We start from the raw sequence: 24,360 nt of genomic DNA on the forward strand, positions 1-24,360 counted from the left end.
CGAGAGTCGAAGTTCACTTACACTGTAAGTCGACGCATTTTTGTCAGTCCCGAGAGCTTCGACTCATGCGAGGTTTACTGTACATTGTATACTGTAAGTTAGAATCAGGCTCTTTGGCGTTGCTCTCGTTTACCACATGAAAATGAAATTCAGGTTTGGATGACATAGGATTATGTACTAAACCATACTGACTATGAACTGCTGTAATTTAGAACAGGGATAGAAAGGGATCAGGATTTGATCTCTACTGAAAATTATTTGAATTGTAAAATGAGTTTGTTTGTTTTACCTAGAACTATTCCTACTTTTCTCATGATATTTGCATTTGGATTGATAATGTTACCACGATTACGTACAGCTCAGTAGACTTTTGGTTGAATGTCATAGAAATTTAAAGGGATCGTATATGGATTTGGTTGAGATGGGGATTCAGATTTTAACTTTTTGCAGGATGCAGGTGTAATTAAACACCAATTATACAAAATATTAAAGAGCATACAGTTCTAAGAGGAATAAAAAAAAGTTTATTTGAAATGGCAGAGATATCCAAAAAAATAAAGTAAAACAGAGTAATTGTAACAAAAAGTGGGACGAACAATTTTCCCTTATTATTCAAGTGAACATACAAATAAGCAATCTGTGGTTGAATTTGAAGAAATGCATAATTTGGGATTCCTATGAAAAAATAAGTATATAAAAGGTGTCTAGACCTACCATAACTTTTAGTATGTACGCCACATTTCCTGTGATATCAAGAGTTTTTGCTCAACTGGACTTTTTGTATTTTGCTAACCCTTACACGGCAAAAAGAGGCAGATTAAGAGAACCAATGTGCAGAAACCAGGCAGCAATGCCAAGACCCATGGCACAACAATGGCAAGTTTGATATGATTTCATAGCTCACTATATGTTTTGTTTACCTTTTATGAAACCATCTTGTCTACAGATTATAGCCCGTACCCTTTGTTGATCTTATGCAATTTCTCATATGTATGTGACACCTGTGTGTGTGAGTGACTTTTGATTAATTGAAATGTTTGTTATTTTTCTTAAACTGCTGTTATACATTGTACTTTCAAAATCCTTGGTGTAGCAAAAAAAGGCTGCTGAAAACTGCTTATCCAATTAGTGGCGAGCCAATGTAGTAGAATTGAGTCAAAATTCTTGTTAGCTCTACAGACCAGCACCACACATTGCTTGAAATTCATCACACTTCAAACACATCATAAATGCCCATTCACAACATGCAATAGAGAAGCCTTTTCGAGAATTACACAACAAATCAATACACTGTCATGTTCTTGATCAATTATAAGATATACATTTTGTAATGTTTCATCTGGTGAAATTACTTTCTTAAAGAATATCATACATGTATTATAATAAATGGTTACTGAGCACTCAGATGATGAAATAGTGGCTGGTTTGTCCGTATATTGTCTTTAGAATTGTAAACCATATAAAATTTGCATGAGAGGAGGATTTGATTACACCACAGGTTAACGGAATATGATCTGTAGGTAGGTTTATATTAGAATGTATAACACAGTCATCATAATAAAGTGTATACATGTACAAATATATATAGATAACTACATAAATAATGCAATGCATTTCAAAAGGAGAACATTACAGTCAACTGAATTATCACCATTCTTCAGTCTTGAATCGTGTTCATAGTCATGGTGATGATAATAACAAAGATATTGTTGCAACTGATTGACAAATTGCCCTACATCGACGTAAATGAGCACTGAATTGATCAGTGTTTTAGTAGTAGCCATGATAAAAAATCATGGGCGTACATACACGAGCAGGATTCGAACCTACGACCTCCTGATCACCGGACAGGCGTCATCTCCACTAGACCACCGAGCTTTCGCCCGACAGCAAGGATTAGAACCAACACTTAAAATCAGTATACATATCGATCAAAGATTTAAAAAAAAGGTAGAAATTATCACACTTATAGTACCTCCATAGATAAACATCTACGGTTATAAAAACTAATAAAATGTTTAGAAAACATTAGTTCGCACTTTATCCTGCTATGTGCGCTAAAAAGGAAGGATAAAATAAAACTAATCGCTATATTGAGCTCGTTAATGAAAATGAGCTAGGTCCGATATGTATCAATGATCGTCATTTATCATTTGAAACTCCGAAATAACCAGTACACTGAGAAAAGCTCGTTGTAATTAGAACAAACGTAATCTTCATTTGACTCACTTTTGGGGGGATGGGGGGGGGGGGGGGGGTACAGCTGCTCGCATATAGATTTGATGAAGAATAGCTACAGACACTTGTATTTTATGAATTAAGCCAAAATAGGAGTAGGCCTACTCATTACGTGGCCATAGGGGAACTCGAATGCCTCCCATGCATGGGCAACTCATTCGGTGTCACAACTACCACCAGTCCACAGAGATATTCGTTTCTTTCTTTTTTTTTTTAAATCTCGTCGGTCACTCACCCGAAGCAAAGTACATGTATGTTGCTTCCTGCCACACACCAAAGTGTATCTTATCGCAGTCTGATGAATACGACTTGTGTTGGTCAACTATCAGGTCAGTGTCGGACATGTAGCTCATGATCCTCATCGGACGATATTCCCTCAGGTTTTCAATTTCGGTTTTATTATAAAACATCAAATAAAATTCCGAAGACTGTATTTTGGTTTACGTCAAACTTGACGACAAAATAGTTGAACTTTACAGCAAGGACTAACTAACACTTTACACAACAACTGATTCATATTGACCCCCCCCCCCCCAAAAAAAAAGAAAAGATAAATAAATAAATAAATAAATAAACCAAACACACACACACACACACACACACACACACACATTAATATCGCAACCCGGAAGTGGCACCAGAAATATGAACTAGGCGCCCACTTTTACAAGTTTGGCGCCGGCAGTGTCCCTAATCGGATTACGCCTGACATGTCCGACACTGACCTGATAGTTGACCAGCTTTACGTCGGATCAATCAGACTGCGATCCGATACACTTCGGTGGGTGGCCGAAAGCAACAAACTTTTCTTCCGACGAGTGACCGATGATAAAAAAAAAAAAAAATCTCTGTGTCACCGACTATCTGGCCACTGACCGGATAACTATACAGCACCAGCTTTCGACAGGCCAGGGATACAGGGTAAGCTGTTATTCTTTCCCCTCTTTTGGTGTTCACTTTGAAGCTACACCCCTTTTAGTTTTAGTTTACCCTTTCCAAATGCCATAAAATTTCACACACAAATGTATTGAGAGGTAATTATTGTGGCGTTCAGAGGGTGAATAGTATAGCACCGTTTTGGAGTCACTTTTATGACAGTATAATCATTTTACCTCTGCCCATATTTGTGTTACCAGAAACTCAGTGCAACTCTTGTAATATCACTCTTTTTTTTTTACTACATTTTGTATTCAAGATAACAAAATGAGCGGCTATGATGGTGGTAACCACCACTGCTACAGGTTGGCTTTAACGGCAATCGTCTCAAGATGATTATAATACGGTGGATATCCAAGTGGTAGTATACTATGGCCCAGCGGCATAGTTCAAAGAATCATTATTTAGTTATTACAACAGTACTGAATTAACTTAGATGAGATTATTCTATATAATATTAATTGGAGATTTCTTGAAATTTGCCAAGGATACTTTTTTCAAAAATATTGTATCAATAGCGATAAGTGTAGGAATATGCATCATTAGTATAACCACGCAAGGCTGGTTAAATGCTTATATATACTCGGTAATCGTTATGTATACCTGCAGTACGCTCTGATAATGACCGCAGGCCCTTCTTATTAATTTACTTTCGCATACCATGCCGGTGTAGGCTTACACTTACCAGTATTATCTATACATCGAGCTGATTTCGACCATAAGTTCTCACCAAATAGGGATATTTGCCTGTAGTTTTGACGCCATTTTTATTTTTCCAGGCCAAATTACAATTTGTTTAATCTCGAATAATTTGTGGTGGTGGACATTTTGAATGATCTTAAGTTGGTTTAATAAGTTGACGCACATGCCTTTGTAAAAACCATGTTACTTGACTACGGAATAGCGGGCCATTAAAAAGGCTGTTATGCACTCCTAGTCAGAATTCCGAAGGGCTTAATATCTAACTTATGTGGGTTATCAGTCTTTTATGTGTGCCAAATCTGATACTTTTAGACAGCACTGAACAAAATGTCTAAAACTTATCATTTGACTATATTATGCCGCTGAACTATAGGCCTATCTGTAAAATTCATTATTTACCACTTGCAGATGAAACAAAAACCCAGCTTTAGTGCTTCCAAATAGTTCTAAAATGTGAATTAGGGGCAAAAACAACCAAGTGTAAAATTCCGATTAGTAATGATAATCAATGTTAATTATTGTTAGATTTGAAAAATGTGAACAATAGTTCTGATAAAATTGTTTCTACATACTAAACAGTCTATACAGTTATGGCTTGCTCAGAAAAATGATGATATCCCCTAACATCTTAGGCTCATTGCGATTTATTTTTTTATATGGTAGGATGTTTTGTGAAACAGCGAACAAAGTTCAGTGTGATAACTCAAAGATTTTTTGAATAACTGCTCCAAGTCATGGTAAACAATAGGTGCTTACCTGTAAATTTTGATTGGAACCAGAAATAGAATGTGCTCATGCATAGTGCGTGCTGACATTATCCCTGTGAATATGACATAGGGTGAGTTGTTTGGTTGTGTGCGTGTGTGTGTATGTGTGTGTGTGCGTGTGTGTAAAGCAAACTGCAGTTCCGAGGGAAACACAATACCTCACATTATGACACAGTACGATGGGAAGCAAAAAAATATATATAATTTTGTGCCAACCATAAGTTGTCTACTTGTCATCACAAACTGCAGTCTTAGTAGAGACCGCATCTCGTAAATTCGTTTTTAATTTCGGCAAAAGGTATCAGCCAACCAGATTTGGTGTCATAAAGTGTTACAAACTTTTTGCCATGTGATCCATTGCTGTCATAACTCTCAAATCTCGGCAAGTCTTTGAGAGCAGGCCTTTCTTTTGGTAACACGTAGAACCAACATTCGACGGTTGCTGGTGCCTCCACCCCGGCGCCAGGCCCTCCACAGTCAAGTTCCACTACAGTCCGTCTGCGGTCATACAACTCGGGGTAATCTTCCAAATAGTCCAGAGTTTTCAGCATGTCATCGTCCACTTCGTACACCTCGCCTCTAATATGCTGCAGGAGAGATAGAGGGAGAGAGGAAATTGCACATCAGCATGCAGTGGTCAATGGTGGTATAAGATTGTCTCACGACCTCGCAATGGCGGCGTCGAAGCGATTGAAGAGATCTCCTCATTTTAGCGCCATGCGACCTGGCCCATCCACGAGGTGACACAGCAACACGGGACGATTCACTCTTCAGCATAAAGTAAACATAAAAACGTATGCTTATTAGAGAATCGTCATCGAAATCCAAGTTTGAACCCATTTTGATATCAATACCTGTCGTTATAATCTCCCTCAAAATCATCTCATTGAATTTAAAGATTCACTGATCATTATTGTGGTTGTAACGCCTATACGCAGACGCAATGTCTTTTGATTTGTAATGGGCCTACGACATGTTTAATGTCTTATTGTAAGGCATGTTTTCTCAGTGACTCTACTCGTCACAATAGGCTCTATTCGTTGTCACTATAGACTACTGTAGGTCCTATACACAGAGTATTTCTGATGATTCGAGATAGTCGAGAAATTCCGAGCTGTCTTTCACGAACTGAAAGCGCATCAGTGCATGGAATTCCTGCACGACTTCACACATAATAAGGAACATTCTTCTACTGGAAGGACGTACGCCAGAAGAAGCTGATTGTTAATCGGCGAAATGTGGCATGACTAAGTTTCCATCCCAGTTTTGTGATTTATGAGAATTTTGGAGATGCATATAATTATAGCTTCATTGCCCACCTCTGACATAAGTGAATGCGTATAATTCATTATCAAAACATCATTATTGAAACATCAGTCACCGTATAATCACGACAATTATTTTTCATCAAGAATTCAAATGAGCATATCGCGGCACAAAACTGATGAAGGTTCCCACAGAAACTTATGCAATTCATTTTATCATTAAAAAGTTTTATCTGAAAAGTTGACGTATAAAAACAGCAGATAAATAGAGTATTTCCTTGGAACAAATTTATAAAAACGAGTTAGGATAGTTGATTTCAGTGCAGTGTCAATGCGTATGACCCTCCTAGGGGAATGTCTATCCTATGGTTGAACAAGGTCCAGGGAAATATTCTGTATTTGAGGGGGTGATTATTGACAGAGTATCAAATTAGGAAAAATAGGAGAACGTCAGCTTCAAATTTCATAACCACGTATTAGTTTATTTGGAGATATCAATAGAACACCGTGTAAGCCAATTTACCAGTACTCGAACATTACCATAAAATACATTGTAATCCAGGGAATAATTTTCCTGGTATCGCGTAGCATTTTCGTATGACTGCTATGCAAAATATCATTTGCATAACAATTTCCTTGCATAGATCTGTACACCATTTTGTTCAAAATGTGTCACTATCAACTAAAACTGCTATTCAATTTCGAGAAGGAAGATTATTCCCTGTAATCTTATATCCGCTGTATAACACTGGCTTTGATTTTTAGTTACTGTCGTATAGAATTAGATTCTCATAGAATTATTAAGTTTTTCATGTGCAAGGGCTATTCAGTACAGCATGTAATGCAAACTTACGTGACCCTGACCCTCCATATCGAGAAGGAAAGGGATGTTGAACTTGGTTGCTATAACGAGTGGCCACTTTGTGCTGGTCTTTCCTGTTCCAACCAGCCGATATGACCCACGCTCAGCATTGGCGAAGTATGAGTGCATTGGCTGATCCGACTTCAGAGTCCCGTACACAAACACTTTGGTTTCCATTGCCTAGCCACTCGGGAACCAATTTACGTTCTTCTATACCTATTCTTTATTTTGCTATAATGATTGCCCTAAGTGACCGGAGACACACGTGCGGAAGTTCAGGTCACAGAATAGGAATTTGTATACCTGCTAGTTGAATATTGTCTTACATATTATGCTAGCGTTCTACAGTGATCACAGGACAAACAGAAGTCTTGACGCTGAGGCACGTATACATTGTAAAAAATAATTCATCGACAAAAGCTAGATTCCGTCGTGTGGTGTAAAGGTCGATTAAGCGTATAGTTTGTGCATATCTCCGGATGTGTTGTACCGCGAGGTATAGGTATAACGACATGTGTATTCACCGGGGGAGAGACGTGACTTTGCCCAGAATGACAAGTTCAAGTTCATTTAACCAATTCATTAAACATTTGACGTTTTACAAAAGGATACAGCATTAAGAATAATGAATGGTTTGGGACCCCAAAAGAAGCAGAGCTTGTAAAAAAAGGGGTCCCGGATAAACATATAAAACAAAACATACTAAAGTTTTAAACATATTAACAAGAAGTATAATAGTAACATATTTACATAGGACATATGCAAGCACAAGCACACACACACACACACACACACATTCAATCACACAAACACGTGTCACAAAAACGCTCATGCACATACATGTAGTTCACATGAAATTGCAGAAAGATACTATATATTTTACTATACTTTAAAATTCAGCTTCCCTGATCAATTCTTGTTTTACAAATTTCCTTCAGGATAAATGCGACATGTACGTTATTATTGTTATTATCATCATCATCATTATCATTATTATCATTTTTATCATTATCTTAGCTATTCGTATCGACGTTATCGTAGTGAGAATTTCACAACTATATACCAAAATGAAATACTGATATAATCAGACAGGGAAATGGTATGTTTTTTTACATAGTTGCGAGCCTGTGAATAAGGCTAGTTTATTGAGTCCTCTCTCGACCCGATGCAGCAATGACTCTGAACAACATTTCCTGTCCTTGACGTTTTCACAACCCATACAAGGAAGAGATATGGAGGACATGCCCATGTGTATATGGACAAAAATCACAGAACTTTGAAACAGAGTTTTCTAGGATATGTATATACAAGTTTATGTGCAGGTAAAATTGATAGACATGATAGCCACGCGCAGATAAAGCGCATATATATCACTTTCACTTGCATGCTTACGTCCAAGAGATTTGAAGCAGTATTTTAGCAACATTTATAGGCTTATTCATACAGTGTATTTAGTCTCCCGAAATTGCTGAAGGAATGTGCCGATCAATATACTATCGACATAGAGATAATCATGACCACTTTGTGTAACGCAGTAGCTTCGGGAACAATCAAACCTCACATGGAGTGGACTGAATATCATTTCCTGTTAGTCCAAATTTGGTCTTCACAACCAACAACCGACTTAACAGGTAGGCCTGACATGATGCCTGAAATGTAGGTTGTTGTTTTTTTTCTCCAAATTTTGTCACGGCATGATACGGTGTGACGTGAAGCCGCAACGCCTATGGAGAAGGCAAATGAGATTGACGTTACATTAAGACCCTACACTGGAGTCAGGATGATATGGTATGCATCATTATTTGATTGTCATATTCCACCAGCACTCATTTCATATTTTGTCAGAGCGAATTCAATCTTATTTGCAATGTCCATCAGTTTTGGCAGCACGCTCAGCACACCTACGTAGTACGCCATCTCTTGTTCACTGTCGAAAAACTTCATACAGCTCTCCTTTACGCCAGGGTGAACCAATGGGAAGAGGTTATTGTGACGATCAAGCAGAGTCGTCCAAGCACTGAGGAGCGCCTCGAGCTCTCCCTGGCTCCTCTTTTGCATCTCAGTCACTTCAACATTCCTCGGCACTTTGCGAAGTTTTCCAACAATATCCATCTTTACCTGCTGCCGAAAAAGTCGAAAATTGTGTATGTTTTTGAAGAAAGTTTCGAAAATACTGCAGTGAGCTCTGGCATCACTTTGAGTATCATTTTCATACGATCTCCTGGAAGAGGTCGCCCTCGTGTCTGCGGTTCGTACATTGAGTCTGCTTTCATTGCTAGACGAATCAGATGTGTCCTCGAGTGTCACTCTTTCTTGGTAGATTGCAAAGTTGTCTTCCAAGTCCCTAAAGGTGAGCACGGGAGCGTCTTCCTGTGACACAGGACAAATTTCCTTGAGGGCGCGAATGAAGTATTTCTTGCTTTTCTCGAATTTACTGACGGAGATGAGAGCTGCGCTGAGCTGGTCTCGGTAGAACTCGTGTAGTCTCTTCACCAGACCGTAGAACTTCGCTTTCTCCCCAGCCATAACTATGACAAAATTAGGGAGTAAGAAGAGAAAACGCAAAAACACGTAAATGTTGGTGAGTATAAACGTAATACTTTCATGAGGGAAAACAAGTTGGGCTCAGTTACACAACAATGAAATACCGTCCATACACAAGGACAGAAGATACGTTAGCACAAATTGTGAGAAGATGAACGTTGTAATAAGTGTCCAAGAAGCAGTGAAGGACTGTTGCATATACTACCTCTCTCTCTCAATTCACTGTTACGTTCAATTCAGTGAGAAAATGGGACAGAAATTTAGTTCATGGTCTAACATGATTGATAATCTATACAAATCAGCCTTTCGGATTGCAATTTACTCCCCTGAAAGCTTACTGTCAGAGGCTCGGTATTAGTTGAATTAATTATAGAATCAGGGATTTCTTTTTTTTTATTGCACCTTATTGACAAATTGCCCTTTCCATGAAAGTAAGCACCTATGATCTTTCATTATGTTTTACTAGTAGTCATAATGATGATAAAAATAACGGGCATAATATTCGGGTAACCGTCGCACTCGAGCCGACGATATCCAACGATCTCTCAGCCACTGCTGGTTTTAATCCCTGTGTATTGCGAATTTATTGAAATTGACTTTGAAATTTATTGCAAATAGAGAACAGTCTGATTTTTTTCTTCTCAAGGGGAAATCGTGATTCAGTTTAACATTTATTGATAGACTGTGACATTTAAATCTGACATTGAATCTCCTTGTAGTCGCATGTAGATGCGAATGAGGCAGGAGACCGTAGACATATTAGTTAGCCACGATGTCACTCACACTGATTCTCCTTCATCCCCTATACACAGTCCGAGCTATTGCACACTAATTCAAGATACGTCCAACGGGTGATTGGATTATGATCGGGAATGAGGGTGGGGTGATCGGCTATAAAACAATTAAGAGGCTTTGAACAGAAGGAATAGAACAAAATGTCATCAAACGTTACAGACAGGATTCACTGGCAGTCTGCATAGACAGACAACAGCCCAGGATCTTACAATAGATCCAACCCTTCAAGGGATAGGCTTAACGAGTCTATAGTCTGTTACTACATTAATCCTCTAATTGTGTCTTAGTTGTTAAGTTTTGTCCCTAACGACCTTCAGGGTATTTAACTAACCTCTTTACAATCATCTCTGTCATTATGTAGGACTGTCTCCCAGTCGTCTTGTCGCCTAGAGATTCGCGTATAAGGAGTGTTTCAGAGTGTACCTGTAATCCCGAATTCCAGATTGTAACATGGCCTAGGTAACTCTTTGTAACAGCCCGTACAATGTCAGTTCTAGACTCCTAAATTTATGACAACCCGTGCAAGCGACAGGGTTAGGTCAACATACATGAACCTCAAGCCGATATGAATCATTATCTCTGACCTCTGAATTTACATACTCGGTAATGAATAACAAAACATAATTTGATTGACACAGGCACGTATATTATAGTTACGTTGAATGTTTGATGATATTAGTTATTGCTATGTCATTAATCATTGGTCATCTGTAAGATTATTATACATATTAATTAAATCACTACAGATTATCAAATAAAAGAAACCGATATGGTTAGAGCGGTCCTAAGTCAACATTACAAAACGCAATGTCTGCGCTGATTTGAGTGTATAAGGCTTCACAGCTTTGCCGAGAGGGAGATGGAGAAAAAACGACTTCTATTTTCATTTTCAAATCTTAAGATTAAGATTTGCGACTAAAACTCGTGAAATATTGAGAACACACTGAAGTGTTGTGAATCAAACACACACACACACATACACACACACACACACGCACACACCAACACAAACCATGACCCCCCCCCCCCCTATCGACGATTTAATGCTATCGTTATCATTACCATTATATCTGATTGGAAAAGATGACAGGTGCATAAATTCGCATTACAGACGACAGATGAGCTTTTTCCTCCTTCTAATTTCAGTAACTAAGAAGGTGGAGTTTTGTTCTTGTCTCCATGTTTTGTTTTGGATCTTTTCCGGATACATTCCAGCAATTCTGGGCACCTATAGTACACGTGATATATCAAGGATAATACTAAAAATTTTCGAATCATTAGCTAATAGTGATCTGTGATCTTATAAGACTTGTTTTCTCAAAATTGTTATAACACAGTGTACAATGTATTATGATTTAAACAAATCTTCTAGACTGACCTGCGACAAAGGTTGACCAAAAAGATTGGGTAATGATTAACGCACCTTTGATGCGATGAGTCAAGCTATTGGTCCCTTCATGGACCTCACCAGAGCCGGAATGTCGAGACAAGAATTATGTCCACGTTTACACATAGCCCTCCGTTGCCAGGCATACACAAATACTTAATAATAATTCATAAATACCAAACGATGCGTTGCGAGAGAATATTCTGCAGGTCTCCTGTTGCAGTATGTTCCGACTTGAAGCAGCTCTTTCTGCTCATCACAACAAAATGTTGACAACGAAGAGATGTAGGCCTACATTTACCGAAAAACACGTTTTATTTTTCAGTTACACTACAATTCTTTTGCGACATCCAGGAAAGTTGTCAGTATTAAGAATCGGGTGTTCTGTACGTGAAAGACGGTCCATCACAAAAGTTTCATAAAAAGATATGATTAAAAGTATGTGGCAGGGAGTAGAGGGTCGAGTATCATAGTGCTAGTCAGACCTTTTGTTTTACAACTGACATTCGCATACAGGAGACCACAAAGAACATCCCAATAACCGGCCTATATATCACAGATAACTACTCTATTTATTATGTATACTGTATACATACATGCACGTGTGATGTCACATACACGAGACAGCTCCTTGGCAAACTGATGCGTAAGACTTAACGAGTCTTCTCAAGTGATACGTCCAGCACTGGTCATCATCAGAGACAATCCCATTTGTGGTCCGCATCTCAGTGAGGTCTCCGTTCGTTCTCAGAAAGGCCATTTGACAACAATGAGAAGACCACGTAGTATAATAGATTGGGAGGGAAGAACCGGCAAATTAAACCCGCTACCATCGATCGCTCAGTTCTTCACTGTGATTTTGTTTGTCTTCAGTCAGAGAACCGTACAAGTATACGAACAATGTCACCAGCCTGTTAGTTTGTCGCCAACAGTTTAACGAACAAACGGCGGACACATGAACATGATGAAGAAATCTTGCAAGAATGATGTTATATTTTGATTATCTTGTCCTTTGGTATCGAATTAGTAATACCTGTATAAGATTAAAAGGGACTAACATCCATGAGACCGGCCTTGGAGACAGGAGGCGCATACGTGCAGGATAACAAAGAGATGGGCTTTATTGAGAGGGGGAAAGGGACTATCTATAGGACAGTGAAAAACACTAGCGCGAGGAAGAGCGAAGTTAAACTGGGCGGGGTCTTCCTTGAGCCTTGACTAGACAAAAGATAACTCTGTTGCCTGATTACTGTACATAGTTACAACAGTATGTATCGCTTGCCACTTCTATACTGGGTCATGAAAATACAAACCATATATATCACATTTTTATAATTATGTTTGAGGATGTTTTACAAATTGAATCTTAAGGGCTTTGCCATAAATATAATAACTATGATAAAATTTAACATAAGGTTTATTGTGACGTCACGCAAGACTATACTGCAAGTATTTTGGATACAGACGTTGCGGATTCACTTAGGTGTTGGTTGTTTTTCTGGGCGACGAAAACAAAAAACAACAATATAATGACACACATCACACATCAACATTGAGTGCATGATAACAACGAATAGTTTTGTATTATAATTTCCGCATCTCCCTCTCTCTCTCTCTCTCTCTCTCTCTCTCCCTCTGATTCTGGCGGGGAAGGGTTGGACTCCATGAACTTATTGATGAACACTTCATGCATATCATGGTCTCTAAGTATCCGTTGATTGCATGTGACGTCGTCTTCACAAATCTATGAGATATATCACAGAGAGCAGAAATGCTTTGACAAGGGTTATATGACTGTAACTTAGATGGATCAAAATGATTAAAAAAATCATAGAAAAGGTTTGTATTTTTCATTATAAAGAGGGGGACTGGTGTCCAGAGCCAACAAAGATGTTCGAGAGAGAAAGAGAAAGGGGACGTGATGGGGTGTGTGATATGGTCTTCTGCAAACTTTGTGTAAAATCTCAGAGTTCAGGGGACTTTATGATGAATTTGTAACTAATGAAACATTGTCAAAGCTCACCACCTATACAAGATAGTCAACACAATCTTAATTTTAAATTTATGTAAAATCTGGCTACATTTAACTATTTCGTATAATCTTTGATTGGAAGGCTTATAGCAGTGCTCACTGAACATCATGATCAAGTAGGAACCAACGTGTATATAGCAAAAACAAATGCTAAACTACCTATATTTGTCTGTAGTATGTTACAGTGAAAGCGAGAGACACCCCTCCCCCTTTTGCGCCTCTGTATCATGGGGTACCTAATGGTTTTGAATAATTATTCTAAATGAAATGAGAGTAAATGACAGTAATTTCAATCTATGAAGATGTGACGAGAGCGCCAGTCAAAATGTGGTGCAGAATATGGGTGCATGCAAGTGCCTGTGGATTTGGCATAAGCGATTAGGACCTTCAAGCCCTCCGTTATGTTTGCAGCTCTTCTTGTCGTTTATCAGTTTCACTCTTCATTGACAGATTAATAGGTCAGCTATTCATTATTATTTTTTTTTTTTTAAAGAATATTTTATTCTTCATCAATGGAAACATAATATACAAATAAATTGATACAGAAATCTCCGGACCAGTTTTATAGTCCTTTTCATCAATGGATGCAAAACTGATATCAAAACTTAACATTGATTTAACATGTTTTGATACACTCTGGTACATTTTTTTCACAATCAATATACACAATCCATATATAAACATCTCTTCTTTTCTAATTTTACATTATTAATTCCTCAATCTCTTAACAATTTTTTTCTTTCATTACATAATAAATTCTATTAACTGAATCACTTACCCCAAAAATAATTTCTTTTCAGCTTTCATACAATCCAACCTAAAATATCAATATCCATTGATTGAAGTTTTTTGTTAAAAAAAAACAAAACAAAACAACCCCCTCGCCATCCCCCCCCCCACTACTCAATACCCCCGTCCATTCTCCCTCTTACTACCCCACCCCATCCCCCCTCCCCCTTCCAAAACCCCCATCACAACAAAACCTCAAAAGCAACTGAAACCTGTGTGTCCTGACTTACATTATAACACTTAATACGAGTGCGTGGAAAAGGCATTTCCTGGTGGATGTACGGCAGACCATACTCTGTTAAATAAACGCAAAGCAAATTCTCAATTCTTTTTCCAGTTTTCCCACTTTTGTAAATGTATTGACAACGTATTACGTATAACTGCTAATTTTTCTTCTTCTAACCTATCCTGCTCTATAGACCTTTTAATGAAAAATTCCGTTGGGGGTGTCTTATTTTTCCTTCCTAAAAAAAGCAATTTCTTCACCAAAATTATAACATGGTTAACTAACTGAGCTTTTCCTTTATCTGGTAGCTCTATACCAAAAAAGATCTCTTCCCAGCTCAACTGTTGCAAATCAACATATTCAAAGAAAGTACTACATTTTCCCCAAACTTTCCTAGCAAAATCACATGTATAAAATATATGTTTATATGTCTCTTCCTGAATAATGGGGTACCTAATGGTTTTGAATAATCATTCTAAATGAAATGAGAGTAAATGACAGTAATTTCAATCTATGAAGATGTGACGTGAGCGCCAGTCAAAATGTGGTGCTGAATATGGGTGCATGCAAGTGCCTGTGGATTTGGCATAAGCGATTAGGACATTCAAGCCCTCCGTTATGTTTGCAGCTCTTCTTGTCGTTTATCAGTTTCACTCTTCATTGACAGATTAATAGGTCAGCTATTCATTATGGTTTAATAATCGATTACAATCTTATTTTAGAATACCCAATAATAATACCGGCTTCTTTCACTACACCGACTATTATACCGTGCTCTCTTCATTCAAGTAATGACTCCTTGCTACCCTCAGTGTACTTAGCAACGAACGAATGACAAGATCCAAGTGCTGTTGAGTTGATTTTACTCCTTCAGAAAGGTTGTAAAACCTTCAGCAAACAATGAAGAAACAGTGAATAGTGTCGGCGGTTGTAAATTGGATTGTTGTGCCCTTAATGACGTACACGTACTTCACAGGTAATCTTGCCAGGCCATTGTGGGTACGTCTCGAAGAATTTTATCAGTCTGTTTGCAATTCTGCGTTTCCTAATTGTTAACAACAAACTGACTTCCTGCTTCTTGGGTAGAAAATCAATGTCATTTGTTTCTACAAAGTGTGTAATGTCCTATTCAAAGTCATACCAGTTCCTATATGCTGTATTCATGACTGAATTTCAAGTGTATTTTGGCTTTTCACTTTTTAAGCAAAGACCATGAATAACCCCCATTGAATACATTATTTTTAGTTTGAATAAAATCAATTGATATAACCTCTTTACCTAACAACAGATGGACACAATTCTTGGATGGCATATGCAATATTACAGACATATTATGATTGCATTCACTGAAACCAGTTCCCTCAGTTTAAAATTGTTTCACAATGATGCTTGTTGCTTAGTGGATGGTATGTATCACTGCCACCACAGTTCCAAGTTGCAGTGGTGGTGGTGATGATGATGATTCATGAAATGATATGGATACTCATGATAATGATAGATTGGTCTCAAGAAATTTTTAGACATTATTATATTCATGTATACGTAAGAATACACCATATTCATAGGCAAACTTCTGAGTAAATATATATACGTCAGTATTTCTCTGTGTTTTTTTCTCTCTCGAACAGAGCAAACCTGTTGAATAATCATACAACTTCCAAGAAATAATTACTGGGAAGGAAAGCTAGGAGGTAGGAGGCAATGTTGCTGGCAAAACCCTGAAAGCAGTGAGTCTTCTTTGGATCGAGTCTGCGGTGCTTTATTTTGTCGATGCATTGTGTGTGCTTACATTTTTTTTCAAGATCATCATCCTCATCAACAACGGAATTTATCTATTTTCAATTTCTTTCTTTCTTATTTTCCTTTCTTTCTGTCTCTTTATAGTTTCTAACTACTTATCTACGGAGCACGCACATACACCAAATAACCCTTTTCATATCCCAGCCTTCTCCCTGTTCTCTCTCCGCGGATTCCATGAAGGAAAAATGTTAAACGTCCGTCCGTGTATCTCCCTTTCTCTTCCAATATCGTGCACGGTCTTTATGATACCTGAATTCTTTGTATGTCATACTCACTTTGGCTTCTCGTTGCAGGTTTCTTCGGAGGATGGAGACGCTCGAAAATTTCCATCTTCACTCGATGTCTGTTGCTATGCAAAACGGATAATATAATGTCTCCTTATCCCCTCTTCAAGAGATGATTCAGGATTTTTGTCAGATTTACTGATATGAGTCCATACTTCAAGATGTAGCAAAGAGAGAAACGATGTACTATAATACTGATGATGTGGTAAACTTGAAATCAGTATCCGGCTTAGAAAAGGAGTGCTTCTTCGCTGATGTGTCTTCGAACAGTACAGGCTGCATTCATTGGCATCTGTGATGACATTTACGAGGATCAAGAGACTTATGGTATTTATTCATCGTCATCGAAGGGAACAACAAAGCAGAAGGTAAACCCCCTGCCATGACCCTGCACTTCAGATCCGACCCCAAACCGCTCATGCCACATTCTTGACCCGAAGCCACGGTAACTCTGCAAGGGTTCAGGCAGCTTGTCCATCCGCCCCCGTACACCTGATCTTCACCCAAAAATGTCTGTTTTTAGTAAGAGAGAGGAGCAAACATGGGTTTGTTTGCGACAGTGTGATTTATTACTGTGTCTTCTCAACTGATCTCTCTTCAGACAGTCAAATAGCTACCGGGAATAGATACACGATATATACAATTACAGCACCGCATCACACGAATATATAGACCTACACATACTACTTCTTGGTCCATGGTGTCTGTCAATAGCAGTGACGCTACAATCTTTTATGAGAGAAGACAAAAATGATAACAATGTAACGAACATAATGACATAGCTGACATGGCTCTTCTCTTTCAATGACGTCATGTCTGATCTTCTTGAATTCAGCACTGCTGTACAAATATCTTGCGAAATTTTAAGTAAACAGGGTTAACGTATAAGACACGTTTTAGCGTTTTTCGCTGTGGGCTCAAGATTGTCAATACATGTACAGTCACATCTTCTGAACTGCCATAGTGGCTGTATGAAGACTTAGTCCTTCCAGTTTAGCACTGTAAAAATTCTGAAGTTCTTTAATATCGAACGATGTTTAACCAATTTTCCCATCCATTTGAACGGGTGATTTAATAAAATCTCTAATCTCCAAAAGTGGAAGTTAATTCCTCTTCAAGTCCAAGCTGACTCAAGTGAATATTATCAAAACATAATTGTAAATTGTGTTTTTTAATCAGATACGAAACAAGGAAGTTGCGAAACTTAAATTTTCAAATTTTGCAACAATACAATGATATTGGTCAAATTCATTCAAGTGAATTTAGAAAAAGTAATGGCATCATCAAGTCCTACCAATGAGCTGCACACACCTTAATTCAGTGAATCTCATTCATGTTTAAATAACATCAGATGGAGACATTTCATCTTTATCTCATCCAATTATTGTATAGAGTCGTAAAAACCAGCAATGAAAGTTTCGGGTTTTCTCTGGAGGAAAAGATTGTATAGTTGCTAAATTATTCATGAAAATAATGATTTAACAAAACTTATGAAGAACTATACAGTGATGACATCATCGCGTCTACTTTACATAATTATGCCTATTAAATGAACTGATTACTTATTTCGAAGCAAATGTAGATATTCAAGTGCTATTTTTTTCTTCAAAATCAATAAAAAGTTATCGATACCTTTGTCCAAAGATATCGAATACCTTTATTTCGTTGTTAGGTTTGTTGGTTTTCAATTTCAATAGACCAAGTATGAAATTCCATAATACAGTCAAAGCATTAGCATTAGCATGGATTATGAATGTTTTGGAACGATACACTGGGGTACATATACAAGAACACGCCAAATTCATGCTGAAGCCGCTGTAACCTATTGTGCGTTGGTTCTGTCTTATCCGTTGACTTTGAGCGTTACGAATTAAATGGAAAGAACATTTCAAATGGTGATCCATTATATTATCATATTTATATTGATTTAGACTAAAAGAATAATAAAAATAAAGATGTCAGTCTCACTCACACGCAGACTAGCTCAGGCGATGATGTTATCAACTCACAACTCTATCACTATTCTAAACATTGCAAATAGTTATTCAATTTCCTCATCTTATTATGTAAATTTTCGGAAGCCGTGATCATTGCCTTCTTCAATGTGATTGTGACTGAAATCATAATTTTATGAAGACACCTGGCACGTTAGAATTTTATCTAGTCTATATGTGAATCTGTTAGTTCGTGATGTTCGATTTCACTGCTGTTGTGTTAGCGTCAACGTGAATATGGGATGGGGTCTCCATCGTAAGCAGTGTTCCCCCCCCCCCCCCCATGCACACACACACACAGACACACACACGCTCAGGCGGTTAACCATACGCATGATATGCTTGTTCCCGATTTTTAATACCCCCCTTTGAGGATGGAAATGGGTTAGGATTCAGAGTTCAGACCACTATTACGGGCTTTTGGAAGAAAGATATCAAAATTCATCCGTCACAAATAAAAGTGTTGAGACGAGTATATCGAACATACATGTATCTAGTTTCTAAAACCCATCTTCAAATCTCTGTGACTGTGTTAAACAGCAATTCACAATATTTGTCATGATTATAAACGTGTCAGTTTTTTGTTTGGTAATCCCACAAGGCACTGAATGCATGCCATCTTATTTTGTGCAATCTTGAAATTTTATTTCATTGTTTGATGTTTGATATTGCTGCTATGAGTAAGAAACGTACGCACATACACACACACACAGACACAGACAAACACAAACACAAACACACGCACAATTATACAAAGTATATATATATATATATATATATATATATATATATATGAGAAAGAGTCTCAAGTACGCCATGGATCCAACGATTACAATTTTTTTTATTATGAATAATTATTATTATTTTATCTGAATAAAAAAAAAATTGTAATCGTTGGATCCATGGCGTACTTGAGACTCTTTCTTCTAATAATTACAACATTCGAAGTCCAACACGTGGAAAATTCCAATATATATATATATATATATATATATATATATATATATATATAATATGCACACATACACACGCAACACATCTGTACAGATACATACTGATTGACAACTGCCTATCCTACGATGAAGTAAGAGTTTGATTTCATGCGTGCTATAAGCATCAACTCCTTTTCCTCAGGGTGTGGAAATTTGTCACAATTAAGCTGTGTATGCTATCGATCTTCTCAGAATTCCCTGTATACCTTGTCACTGCGATGATGATTTGTCGTTCGGGGGTTATGTCATGAATTCGAACAATTCTGTTCATAACGTATCTTGCGACTATTCACGAGGATAATGAGGTATTCGCGTCCCACTGTTGTGCAGATGGCCTGGAAATGTATTTTCTTAAGAAAAACTGCACCTCATCAGTCATGCTCTTGCTTACTTTGTAACATTTTCCTTGTCACTCTATGTTAATCAACTTGAATGTTTTCTCTTGTAGAAGCAATGGCAAAGGAGAGTCACTTTTGCTCAGTTTGGGGCTGTCTGTCCTGATGGTTATGATAATAACGTTAAGGGTTTTCTCCCCAAACAGAAGGTCATACAACGAACCCATCCACGTGCACATGTCATCAGTCTGTTCACAACCAAGAAAACAAAATCAATTAATTGAGAGATGACAGTTGCAGGGAAGCAATGAACTTGTTTAATATATAATTCTCTCTTCATACATCAATTCATGAATCTACTTCAAAATAAACAAGACATATTCCATTGATGTTGTCAATATTTTTGTAGTATTGTTGGTCTACATCCACTATAAAATAACGAAGTTTTAATTAGATTTCTTTTTGACTTTATGGCTGAAAGTATTATATACAATTCACTTGAAAACGCAATAAGACAGAAGAGGCACATACATTATTTGGTACTTGAAGCTGTAAAATCACATACTAAAGAAAACATGAAGGAAATTTCTAATAATCTCTTATGGAATGTAGTGTGAATTCTATCGTCTAAGCTCTTAAAGTGACAAATGCAAAGGTCACAATTTTGATCCAGAATGTAACTGATGGAACTAGTTCTGCTGCAAAATTGGATGTAATTGCAATGTGTTATCGAAAACTTGACGTTCTGCTTCTACTCCTACACACATGATCTATGTATTCTCCAGTTGGTCTCTTTTACACTTTAATCATGGATTATACTTGAGGGATAATTAAAGCCCTAATCACACACATAAGCAGGCATATCATAACAGATGTGCCTAACGAGCATGGTATAATACCGTGCACATTAGATGCAATAACAATATTTGTATCAGCAGATCTTAATTAACGTTAGGTAGTTGACTTAATCGCAACAGATTGCTTTGCTTATTTTGAAGTAGATGTAAACATGATAAAATTTCCATTCAACATTTACCTGGCCAGCCATAATTTTTTTTTCTTCAACAAGTTTTATTGCTCAATAGTACATTCATTTTCCTGGACGGCTTCCCTACAAATTTCATATTGCTCTCAAAAATATATAACGCCCTTTTTTATTTATGTCATGTCACAAGTTCTAGTCCTGAAATTGGCTGCCAGGTTGTTTCTTTGTAGAGTCGACATTATTTGGATTCCAGTCACGTTTGTTTTTCTTTGGAATGTAGTGTCCATTTGAGTGAATTGTGCAGGGTGTAATTATGAGAAGCACACGGGTCCGAGTGTGACTCCAAATTCTTGATCTGATCCGCCAATGTCTGAAGGAGCGATGTCTATAATTGGAAGTCGAGTGTTTCTCTTGGTTGAAAAGTTTATTACTGTCTGTCCCCATTCTCCTGTATGGTACTGTAAAGGAAACGAAACAAAAATGATGGTATAAATAAACCACAGTTTATCATTTGCACTCATAGAGTTAATACAATGCGCGTAACTATTACACGGCTAATGAAACGCGATGAATCTCTATTGTTGCAGACATCCTATTTATTATTAGTCTTTGATATCAGAACTTTATTCCTAAGATCATCTTATTGGAAAAAACAGTCACTCATATGATGAATCTAGATAATCACAAAAGCTTCCATTGGTCAAGGTAATTATTCTGCACTGTATTGCCTTCTTTTTCGATTATGACAAAGTCTTCATAATGTGGTATCTGTCTAGTAAAAATCTACTCTGACTTTGAAGACTCATGCTCCGGCTGATAACTTCAAAGAAGATTGCAACGATATATCAATGATATTGCAATGATATATCTATTTTTATTTCCTCATATTGTCACTGTACATATACTTTTCTATTAACAGGTAACATTTTCCGTACCCTATTGATAATAACTTTGAGGGGAATGCGTATCACATGCCTCGCTTTTTAGCTTCTCCTCCATTTTCAACATTTTATATTATCCATTTTTGCTTCACACCTCATTGTGTGATTACTACGTTTTGATGTAGTTGGAATATACACTATATTGCTTTTTAGCAAGTGTTTTGTATACTTGCCTTTTTTATTGAAAATGAAAATGAATGAAATTGAATTATATCAATGATAATCAATATAATGATGATAGTCATGATGATAGTCATGATGATAATGACAATTATATATTGACAAGAACCAAAATAATGATAAAGATAAGAGCAATCCAGTTGTAATGAAAATCGCTACAAATGCTTCGAGAAATACTGGAACATGGCTCAACTGAAATTAACATTAAAAAAAATAACGCTATGTGAAATTTGAACTAAACTTACTTGACATCCGTCTTCAATAATTTCGTATTGCTCGAGACTGAGTCCATCATATGAAAGTTCCACGTCTGATGTTGTCATGAGTTTAAGAGCCTGCTCTGTTGATCCACTCTCACCATTAGTCACGGCTACAGAGTTCTTACAGTGGTATGTGACGTTCTGGTGTGCCTTGTTGGACAGCAGACGCAGGAATGTCAGCTGAACTTCACTGGCCTCATAAGAGAACTGAAAAAAAAAAACCAGGGACTTTGAATGTAATAAATAATTTCATAGTAAACACTAATCGTTGGCAAATATTATGAAAGAAAATTCTGGAAAAGAATCTGCAGAACTCTATAACTAGGTACCTGACCGGTTTAATGTTCTTGAGTGACCCCCTATGTATACTGTATATATGAAGTGGAACTTTGAAAACTAGATCGGTATGACGAAGCGGGGTTACACCTACTTATATATCACACTTATATGTCTTTCTAATTGAATTAACAGTTCAGACACAAAAAAGAATGAATCAATTTATCAAGGTGATTGTTATTTCTCAACGAAGAATTAACTGTAGGATAAAGATATAATGCTATACGTTTCTATGAAGACAGCAACGTCCCGCAAACAAGTAAAGACTCGATAAAATTTAGAGGATGGCAAACAAGGGGGCGCCATTCAGGTTACCTTTTCAAGACCTCTGATAGTGCTGAGGTATCTATGTCCTGACTCGCCAGCGTACCATGGAGCACGAGTGATCTGCATTGTGAAAGCAAAGAGAAAATTATTGTAGAAATCAATGAATATTGTCTACACTAAAAGTTTCTGCATGTAAACATGTATGCTGAATCGAGATAAGCAATTGCTATCATCGGAAAATTTAACATACTTATATTAATATGCCAGTACCTTATCTCAAATATATCAGAAATGAAACACGCATACAGTTTCATACTAGTAATCCTCTCATCACGATTTAAAAGTGACCAAGGATCATTCATAACATCTAGACCTATTTTTCACTGTTGAATAAGGTATTACATTTACTGAATCCCCTTAATAAGGGGAATTTGCCCCAAACAGAAAATGTGAATTCATTGAATTAAGAATCTTATTGTACATACTTCAAAAAAAGTTTGAGGAAATTTGTATAAGCTGTTCAATTCATTTTTTTTTTTCAACTTCAGATAAATCCATGTTCAGTCATGATATAATGTGATGTCACGACAGGACAATGTTTTCAGTAGCTCTGGACTGAAACCACTCATTTATCCTTGACTGAAATGGAAATAAAATTCGCCAGGTTTGGCTCTCACCATAGCTGTTCTTGGGGTGATGCAGGTCTCTGGTGTGCCCTCCTCTCCTCTCTTCACACAGTGGGCTAAGAAGGCATCCTTAACTGAACCCTCGTTGGAATCGATCCAGTAATCACCTACAAAAAATGGACGTTTTTTATGCTGGTATTAGAATCTGAAAAACTCTGCAAGCAAATCCAATAGAGATGGGATATTGATTCTTGCGACGGTTAAATTATATCAAAGGTGTTTAGTAGCACAGCAATCCAGTCTCTGTTTCCTCCTGTGTTACTCTCCTCTTGAAGTCCTTCTTTTTGGCAGTTGCCTAGATATTCATCATCTGTTGTTGGTAACGGAAATGTCACATTTCATTTCTAATAGCGACTATTATGATAAACGCATGAAATACTTCAACATATATAGCACACTGTTTGTGACTCTAAAAATGTGCTATGGTAATTTTACTTGCATCGTTTCAGGTTTGTCCAAATCACACTGAACAAATTCACCCTATTCATGATTATATTAAATCAGGCGAAATCCCAGCGACATTTTGACATATCAAAAAGACACGAGAGATTCCTTTCTCTTCCGACGCAATGTCACATTAAAATTAGTACCTTCTTTTGCATGACTCCTTATGTTGCAAGATTTATATCGATAGCAGACAGTTAACATATCGGAACATGAAACACTGTCCGATCCTAACCAAACGCCACAGAAGATTTGGTAGAACTGTCACAATTGTCTTATGATTGAATGAATCTTCTTCAGACATGTCGGCAAG

General features: G+C 37.2%; 2 protein-coding genes and 1 pseudogene across 2 annotated transcripts; all 3 read right to left on the reverse strand.

Annotated features, from left to right (window-relative positions):
- Positions 1 to 4,894: 4,894 nt before the first annotated feature.
- LOC139732792 (putative gamma-glutamylcyclotransferase CG2811) lies at positions 4,895 to 6,947 on the reverse strand. Its single transcript, XM_071643635.1, has 2 exons — positions 6,762 to 6,947; positions 4,895 to 5,230 (listed from the first exon to the last, which is right to left on the reverse strand). The coding sequence occupies exons 1-2, from the start codon at positions 6,945 to 6,947 to the stop codon at positions 4,895 to 4,897; spliced, it is 522 nt and encodes a 173-aa protein (XP_071499736.1).
- Positions 6,948 to 8,579: 1,632 nt separating this feature from the next.
- LOC139732775 (uncharacterized) lies at positions 8,580 to 9,296 on the reverse strand. The gene has a single exon (XM_071643620.1). The coding sequence runs from the start codon at positions 9,294 to 9,296 to the stop codon at positions 8,580 to 8,582; it is 717 nt and encodes a 238-aa protein (XP_071499721.1).
- Positions 9,297 to 20,242: 10,946 nt separating this feature from the next.
- Positions 20,243 to 24,360, reverse strand: part of LOC139732800 (uncharacterized) — a 62,672-nt pseudogene continuing 58,554 nt past the window's right edge.

The sequence above is a fragment of the Diadema antillarum genome, unplaced genomic scaffold (assembly GCF_040938485.1).
Source record: "Diadema antillarum isolate AM-2024a unplaced genomic scaffold, OU_Dant_1.0 seq00000447_RagTag, whole genome shotgun sequence".
Lineage (NCBI taxonomy): Eukaryota > Metazoa > Echinodermata > Echinoidea > Diadematoida > Diadematidae > Diadema > Diadema antillarum.